This window comes from Abramis brama (genome assembly GCF_963993115.1).
Source record: "Abramis brama genome assembly, chromosome: 2".
Taxonomy (NCBI): domain Eukaryota; kingdom Metazoa; phylum Chordata; class Actinopteri; order Cypriniformes; family Leuciscidae; genus Abramis; species Abramis brama.
The window spans coordinates 60,756,203-60,765,319 of NC_139964.1; the positions used below are offsets into that span (position 1 = coordinate 60,756,203).

A 9,117-nucleotide genomic window follows, 5' to 3' on the forward strand; every position below is an offset into this window, starting at 1 on the left:
ATTTCAAAAATAACACTTTATCTTATATCGACTTTAAAAATCCTCTTTTCTCTGGGTCATTCAATGAAATGTAAAGTGGGTGGCCCAAAGAAAAGGATTATTGGAATAGGATTCCTAAAATGTCCCATAATCCAAATATCATTAATACAGTTAACCTTTTTTCCCTTCAGAAACATCAACTTATTACACTTTTAAGGGAGGTGCTGTTAACTGTTGAGTTAAGTTCAGTAGTAACGTGGCCATATCTTTTTTTATTTGACCTTTCATAAACCGTGACTTGTGTTTATTGTGTTTTCACATGATAGCAACAAAGGGGAAATCTCTTAATGACAAATGGGCGTGCAATCCATTCTAATGGACATGAAAAGCAGAAGCAACACCACAAACAAATGTTAAAATTGTGAACAATCGCTTTATTCAGACATGCATCCCAGTGGTAAAGAAGAAATCATATAATATTTCATGTAACCTTATTAATGGAGTAGGTTTCACCAAAGTGTGATAAATTTGACCCTACCAATATTTTTATTGTTTTTGCAGTTTATTTTTTAACCAAATTTGTTTGGCAAGTTATCATAGGATGTATACATGGAACCTGCATCACATTAACTTTTAGTTTATTTCTGTCCTTTTTAGCCATTTATGCTGCTATTGACAAAAGGGTAGAATGTGATCAAGTAAGAAAACAACCCTTATAAAGGTTTAGACAACCCTCAGTGCACATTTCCCCCAATCAAACACACAGTATTTTTGCTACTTTGTAAGCAAGACTAACAAAAATTGATATAAAAATATTTTTGCATTACTGCTTTATTGTCTTAATATTGAGTATTTGCTTATTCAGAGTCAACATAGCTTCACACCATCTATAATTACTGCTATATATATATATATATATATATATATATATATATAAAATCATGGTCAACACATAGCTCATAATAAAAATACATCTGAAGTCACAGACAAACGGTCTAAATACCCTTATACACGCACACACAAGCAGAAGCTCAAAATAAAGATGTTTTATGAAATCTTTCAAACCTACATTTAAGCAAAGTGTCTGACTAGGATAGTGCTGCGTAGTAAAATGATGCCCGTCACTTCAAAATCCCCTTTAAAGGAGCAGGTAAGCAGAAATTCACATCAGTGGACTGTGAAGAGACATATAATATCTAATATTACATTCTTTGTTTAAAGATGCATTATTGCCAGTTGCCATAGAGATAGATGTTTTGATAGATGTAATACTCTGTGCACAAGTATAGGAGTGACTCAAATAAGTAGTATCTCAGGTTCAGTTATGGCACAGTACAGCATGAAGCCCATCTCGTCAATGTCGTCCTCAGTAAATCCCTGAAACAGATTCACATTATGTTTAAAGAAACTAGGCATGATTCCAGTCTCCAGGTATCCGATTAGCTCAGCAATCGCCTGCAGGAACCTATCAGCAAACACCGATTCCGACCAATCAGTTTCCTTCTCACTCATATGTAGAATGACATTGCTAAGATGGCTGCCGTTGAGCTTGCGTAGCGCAGGGCAGTTGCGGCACACAGCCTTTAGTGTTTTCAGACACTTCTTTCTGACCCCCGAGTCTGCTTTGTCAAGAGCTGCTAGTCTAGTTGTTTCGCTGGTGTATAGGCTCTGGTACCAGACGTAGTCGAATGACCCAGTGATCTCTCGCTGCGCCGTAAGCATCATCTCGCTAAGGCGCACTGTTGGCAACACGGTAATATAGAAGCGTTCCCCACTGTCACAACTGCTTTGGGTTAATCCTTGAATCTCCAGTTTGAGCTCAGGAGACCCAAGCACCGGTCGCACCTCGCACTCCAGGGTTCCGGTTAGCGAAGGCCAGTTCATTGATTCCATCACAGCCTTGCCTAGTTGCTCAGAAACAAGCCGTGACGACAGGTATCCACCCAGTAAATGTCGATCCCAGTAGCTCCGTCCCCTTGGGAAGTACTCGAGGTTTTCACGCCGCACCATGCAGAACTGAGGGTGACCCAAAAATGTGTCCTCTCCAGCAATAGGCATCCACAGACTGGACTCCAACTGTAATAAACACATTTGGAACAAATTTAAAAACAGCTTCAATCCAAGTCCAGAGATCCAAATGGTGACATTTGGGAAAGTTAGTTTGAATATGATCTAAATCAATTTTGGTCAATAATTGATAAATATTGTAGAAAGGGTCATCAAAATCTCTGCTCATTTAAAAATGACGGAAAGGCTTATCAAGGACTTCGAAAAATATATATTTTTTAATTTTATTACTATTACTAAATTATATTACATCATCTCCTGAACTCTGCATGACCAAGGAAATCAAAAGAATAATTATATTTAAAAATTGTGAATGTTGGGCTAAATATGATCCAAACCAATGTTGGTCATTTAAAAATGCTGGGAAAAATACAAACATGAAGGACCTAGAAATTATTATTATAATTTTTTTAATGATTTAAAAATATATATACAGTGCAATGCATAAGTGAATACACCCATGCTAAAGTTGACTAAAAAGAGGAATAAAAAATCATATTTTGGAAATTGAACTTAATGCCTTAATTTAAAAAATTAGGAAAAATCCAACCTTTAAGGACACCAATTTTCTTTGTGAATGAATAATGTATCGTAAATAAATAAATGTTCTTCCTTAAAATACATGGTGCATAAGTGAGTACACCCCTATGTTAAATTCCCATAGAGGGAGGTAGATTTTTATTTTTAAGTATTTTTAAAAAAAATTTTTTAGGATACTATGCATCCTGATAAAGTTCCTTTGGCCTTTGGAATTAAAATAGCCCCACATCATCACATAGCCTTCACCATACCTAGAGATTGGCATGGGGTACTTTCCATAAGATCATCTCTCAATGCAAATCAAACTAGCTTTTAGGCTAACTGAAATAAAATCATGCCAATCTCTAGGTATGGTGAAGGCTATGTGATGATGTGGGGCTATTTTAATTCCAAAGGCCAAGGGAACTTTATCAGGATGCATAGTATCCTAAAAAATTTTTTTTTTAAATACTTAAAAATAAAAATCTGCCTGCCTCTATGGGAATTTAACATAGGGGTGTACTCACTTATGCACCATGTATTTTAAGGAAGAACATTTATTTATTTACGATACATTATTCATTCACAAAGAAAATTGGTGTCCTTAAAGGTTGGATTTTTCCTAATTTTTTAAATTAAGGCATTAAGTTCAATTTCCAAAATATGATTTTTTATTCCTCTTTTTAGTCAACTTTAGCATGGGTGTATTCACTTATGCATTGCACTGTATATGTCCACTGAAATCCTAGGGAATAAAAAGAATAATTTTAATTAAAAATTGCGATGGCTGGTCTAAAAATAAGCAAAACCAATTTTGGTCAACAGTTGAAAAGTATTGTAGAAAGGGGGTTTTTCACCAAAAACTTTTAAAAAAAATGGCAGAACGGTTTATGGAGTATAATATAATATAAATCAAAAGATATTAGATTAGATTAGACCCAGAGAATCAAAATAATATGTAAATATCTTCACGTTAATAAACATTTGAACAGCTGGTGGCGCTAAAAGGTTTAAGATACAAAACATAAAAATGCAATAAATATATGAATGACATAATATATACATTATATTTATTAAAAAATAAATATAATTATCAACATATAGTATATGTAACAAAACTCCAGGCTAGCTCCGGATATCATGAAACTTGATTGGTCTTTAAGATGTATGGAATAGCAATTATTGGAAACTATAGATAAAATTTGCACACATGCAAGCACAAAGATAGTGGTCCAGAGAGAATCTTGATACCTGTAGAGGCACGATCAGGCAGGCATGATCGGCTTTGACCACTTGCAGGTCGTCGAGCAGTGACCCCGCCAGCATCATGTCACCCAACGGCATGTCTGGGTGTTTGGAGTGCAGGAAGGCCTGGATCTCTGTGGATATATCCAACGCTCGCTGCTGTGCGACAGACACCTCCTCCGCTGACAGACACACTCGTGTTCTGAAGTACTGCTGCAGACGCTCTGCAAACGTCATCACACACAGATCCAAGCGTTTCCGGCGTTGAGGTGGGTCAGTGTCACACCGCTGGGGTTCAGGTGAGGGTAGGGGGATAGGCTGAGACAGTTCTGCTAAACACACACAAAAACGCTTTTCTACTTAAAACCGCATTCACAACCCATTTTACTTCCGTATCATGATGTGTTTTAGTGAAACGGGATGTTCAGTGATATCAATGCCTGAATTTCCATGGGACAAAAAGGTCCAATTGACATTAACCAGAAGTTTTAGAAGTTGAGCAAGTCAAAACAAACTTTTGGTTTGGACTAACATGCACTGATTAATTGTGCACAATGAGACAGTAAATAGGGTAAGTTTTGATTTCTTGTCGTTGCCTTTCAGCTAGATGGGAAATACCTTCATTTGGAAGACTCTTTAAATATGCATGTACCTTTCTTGGTTGCGGCTGCAATCTGTTTCATGACTACTCCTTCAATACCCTTGTGGAGCAGTTTGGGGGAGGCACTAACCAAGCCTAACTCCTCCCAGCTGTCCGTCATCTTCTTGTCAGGCTTCTCATCAGGAGGCCTGCCGGCACGTTCTATCAGCTATTACATCACAAGAAGAAATAAGAGATAAAAAAAAAAATTAATAAGTAATCAAAATAAGCCATAATAGAGAGTAAACGTTGGGTTCTGGAAATAAAAATCCCATTCATTTTCCTCCACTGGGAAATAGTTTTTTATCAATAACGTATTACTGTTAAAGACATACCTACTGTGAGCTACAAGTTTTTTTATTAATTAATTGTATATGCTTCTGTTAAAGTCATCAGCCTACATTTTTTCAACTTAAAAAAGAAAAGAAAAAGTTAAACAGTGGAATTCCTGGTGAAAAAATACATTTCCCATGATCAGAGAATCAAAATAATACATTAGAGTAAATCTCCCTACACTCTCAAAATACTTATATTTGTGTGTGTGGTGTATATTATATATATATATATATATGAAAAAGAAAGTACACCCTTTTGAATTCTATGGTTTTGTTTATCAGAACATAAAAAAAATCATCTGGTTGTTAGCAGGTCTTAAAATTAAACAACCTCAGATGAACAACAACACATTACATATTACAGTGTCGGTGTCATTATTCATTTAACAAAAGTAAAGCCAAAATGGAGAAGCCATGTGTGACAAACTAAGTACACCCTATGCTTCAGTTGCTTGTAGAGCCACTTTTAGCTGTATGACTTTATCAGTCTCTCACATCGTTCTGGAGGCATTTTGGCCCGCTCTTCATTACAACGTTGCTTCAGTTCATTGAGGTTTGAGGGCATCTGTTTATGCACAGCTCTCTGAAGCTCCTGCCACAGCAATTCAATCGGGTTGAGGTCTGGACTTTGACTGGGTTATTGCAACACCTTGATTCTTTTCTTTTTAAGCCATTCTGGTGTAGATTTGCTGGCGTTCTTGTGATCATTGTCCGGTTGCATGACCCAATTTCGGCAAAGCTTTAGCGGATGGCCTCACATTTGATTCTAGAATACTTTGGTGGTTTATGAAGTGGTTGTGCTGATGTGCTGTGTTTGGATTTCACTGTGCATTATGGCCAAACATCTCCACTTTGGTCTCATCTGTCCAAAGGGCATTGTTCCAGAAGTCTTGTGGTTTGATTAGTTGCAACTTTGCAAACCCTAAGCCGTACTTGCCATGTTCTTTTGAGAGAAAATAGGCTTTCTCCTGGCAACCCTTCCAAACATGCCATACTAGTTCAGTCTTTTTCTCATTATACTGTCATGAACTTTGACATTTAACATGTTAACTGAGGCCTGTAGAGTCTTGAGGTGTAGCTCTTGGGTTTTTTGCAATTTCTCTGAATTTCTAGCCTGGTTAACGTCAGACCTCTTCTCATTGAGACGTGGTCTGGGAACCACGTTCATTTTCTCGTATTTAAGGCGTGGTTTACGAATGCCCAGAGCCGTTTATTGGGCGCTACAAATGTCTATCAAATGCGCCTGTACGTAGCTCATAGCCAGTCGTTTCAATTATACCAGATGACGTATGTAGAGCGACAGAAATTCGAAACTACTTAGAACACTATCTAAGGCTGCATCGAAAGGTAACTTCGCGTCTGATGCCATGTTGGATCCATAGATATAAACAAACTGCTTCGGTGTCGCATAGACGTCGTCATCGTCTTGCTGCTCCCTCCCCGTTCTGTGATTGGTTCCCTTTTTGAGGAGAAAATCTGGTCCATGGTATCCAGGCTGCCTAGCAGCGTGAATAAAATCACGCTGCGCTCAAGGCAGCATGGGGAAACCCAGGCTACTGAATTTCTAGAATTCAATACTTTATTTTTCACACAACTCAATGTACGTCACAGGTCATGTCTTTCCAAACCTGTATGCATTTCTCTCTTCTGCAGATCACGCAAGATATTTTGAAGAATGTTGGTCAGTGAGAACTGAAACTAGTTACCAGCATTCTTCAAAATATTTTCTTTTGTGTTCCACAATACGCATAGTTGTCATTTCTGGGTGGACTAAACTTTTAAATAAATATTTTTTATATTTATCCATGACTTTTATTTTTGGCCATGTCATTTGCAATGCTAGTGCAAAGCAATTGTAATTCTTTAGAGCAATTACGTACACAGTCTAGTACCTTTGTCTTTTTGTCTGATTAATATTAATATTAATATATTAATATTATACAATATTATTTTGACCAATCAGAATTGTGTAGCGTGTAATAAAAAATAAAAAAAAAAGAAGATTGATCACCCGTTTCACTGCTAATGTGGCGATGCCCAGCATCGCAGCTCCGCCGATCCCCAGCACCAGCCGGGCATTGGACAACAGGAAGTCAATGACAGCAGCAATTCCATCTTCTCCTCGCCTTTTTCCAGAATAATACATCACTTCCTCTGTGAAAGTGTCTGAAAATGTCAACAGAGAATTACATTACCATTTGATTTCATACATGCTTCCTCAAAGTCCAAAGTCTGATAGCTTTTGAGTTTAGAGACTTGAAACAAATACATAATTTGCTTCCTCAAAGTCCAAAGTCTGATAGCTTTTGAGTTTAGAGACTTGAAACAAATACATAATTGTAAGAATGTGTTATCTACCATTTTTTGGACATGTATCATATTCATGGTACTAAAAACAACATGGGGCACTTTGGTGTACCATAAATAGTAAACGCCACAGTATATATTAAAGTGCTATTATTATTGCTTTAGGCATTACAATGAAACAGAAGTAGCGACAGATCTTTACTTCTCGATTGTGACATACATCCAGAGTGTAATGGATTATTTTGAGATGTGGGTGTTTGTAAGATGAACGCAAGCTTGCAGGGGCGGTTTAACTGGACTAAATGATTGGAGAAGTCCTGCATACATCACAAGAGAGAAACATGTCGTTTTCACTGGAAGGTTCAGTTATGACATTGTGATTAAACATTTTGAGGTCAAAACATAAAAAAGAGAAACATTCACAAATGAATTGTACACAGTAACATTTAGAAATTTAAAGGGTGAATTTTCATTTAATTCTGGCTTTAATGTACCACCACAGCACTCTTTTATGAAGGTTATTCCCAAAACACATGGTGCTCATGTGTGCTACGTGACAGGCCAGGCATCCGAAGCTTCTCCTGCCACTCACTCTCTCTGTGGATCAGAAATAGCTGTGGTACAGCAGGGTGGTTACCAGGTCTAAATTTAGACCCATGTGGCTTAGTAACTCTCCACTTATTCATATGATAATTTTGTGATACTGACTTAGACTTCAGTCTCTGGCTGTGATCTACAGATTACAGTAGTCTAAGGCTCGGACATGGATGAATACAGTATCACATAGATACATTTTAGGCCTAATATTTTTTTTATTGCAAAAGGTGCTTGAAAAGTAACAGCATGTTATTGGCCAGATAAAAGCAGTATTTTCTTGGTTATTGGGTAAAAGGCCAACTGGGTTAGTACAGATTAAAGGCCTGCATACAAATGGACTTTAAAACCCAGATAACATTAATTGTCAGACAATAGACAGCTGATGTATTCAAAACTGATTAATGCTATCAGTGGTTTAAATGTTAAAAAGCACGTTTTTCCTTCCTAAATATTATATTAAATGCCATATGACTACCAAATAATCGAATACTTGTTTTCAGTAGTTCACAAAGGGCATAAATTAAGCTGAAAACAACAGTGTTTTGCTCTGTTAGCGTTTGCTAACTTAACTAGCTGTCTGTTGAATTCAGAAAACCAACAGTCTTGGGAATATATTAAGCAGGCAACAATTTATAAACACGACTTAAACAGCTAACTTACCTTTTTAAGGTGGTATCAAATCAGAGCCATTAGCGTTTAGTATCGAATTCAGTACTTTTGTCTAGTACGCACTTGCTCTCTTACCTAAAACAAACACACCATACGTCACTACTCCGCTGATTGACGTACATCTAGACCAATGAGATAACAGTATCACCTGACGTCAGAACTTTTTGTGGAATTTCTATGCATGTATGGCCAAAAGAAGTAATACGCATATCTTACACCATTTTTTACATTTTAACTGGAGGATCCACACATATTTTTTTATTTTATTTTATTTAATTTTCATAAATTATTTTAAATACTATTTGTATAACATGTAAATGCAAAAAGTTATGATTTTGATAAATTATATCGTTTCGTATTTTATTTTCTTACACTATGACACTTATTTTATCGCTTCTGTATTTGGTTATATTGTTCAGTGTAGAACATAAATGAAACGTACGTTGCTCTTGAAAACAGAATAATAAAGCTGCATTCGCATTTGAATGGAGAACCAAAACCCTCCAAATTGAATAATTAATTTGTGAATTAGAACTTGATAATGTTTATATATATATATATATATATATATATATATATATATATATATATATATATATATATATATATATATATATATATGTTTATATAAAACTAATAAATAATGTAGTTTGTGATATTCCACGAAATAATTTAAAACATTCCATATTATCAAGCAACATTGTGATCAAGCTAATATTGTAATCTGTGAAGAATTGGTGGAAAGTTCTCTCGTACCAT

General features: G+C 36.1%; 1 protein-coding gene across 2 annotated transcripts; it reads right to left on the reverse strand.

Moving 5' to 3' along the window:
- Positions 1-392: 392 nt before the first annotated feature.
- mief2 (mitochondrial elongation factor 2) lies at positions 393-8,476 on the reverse strand. 2 transcript variants are annotated; one of them, XM_084105714.1, is made up of 5 exons: positions 8,350-8,476; positions 6,797-6,951; positions 4,463-4,619; positions 3,817-4,139; positions 393-2,055 (listed from the first exon to the last, which is right to left on the reverse strand). In XM_084105714.1, exons 2-5 carry the CDS (start codon positions 6,929-6,931, stop codon positions 1,276-1,278), a joined length of 1,395 nt encoding a protein of 464 aa, XP_083961840.1. In that variant the 5' UTR covers positions 6,932-6,951; positions 8,350-8,476; the 3' UTR covers positions 393-1,275. The 2 variants fall into 2 exon arrangements, with proteins under 2 accessions (XP_083961840.1, XP_083961839.1); XM_084105713.1 differs by having other exon boundaries at positions 3,817-4,142.
- Positions 8,477-9,117: the final 641 nt, after the last annotated feature.

Bases quoted from the DNA above. Each gene is read 5' to 3' on its own strand.
- mief2 (XM_084105713.1), bottom strand. From the start codon at position 6,931: ATGTATTATTCTGGAAAAAGGCGAGGAGAAGATGGAATTGCTGCTGTC. The intron at 4,143-4,462 runs GTACATGCATAT...GTGTGTGTTTAG, and splicing joins TGCAGCCGCAACCAAGAAAG to CAGAACTGTCTCAGCCTATC. The intron at 2,056-3,816 runs GTATCAAGATTC...TGTTTATTACAG, and splicing joins GCCTGATCGTGCCTCTACAG to TTGGAGTCCAGTCTGTGGAT.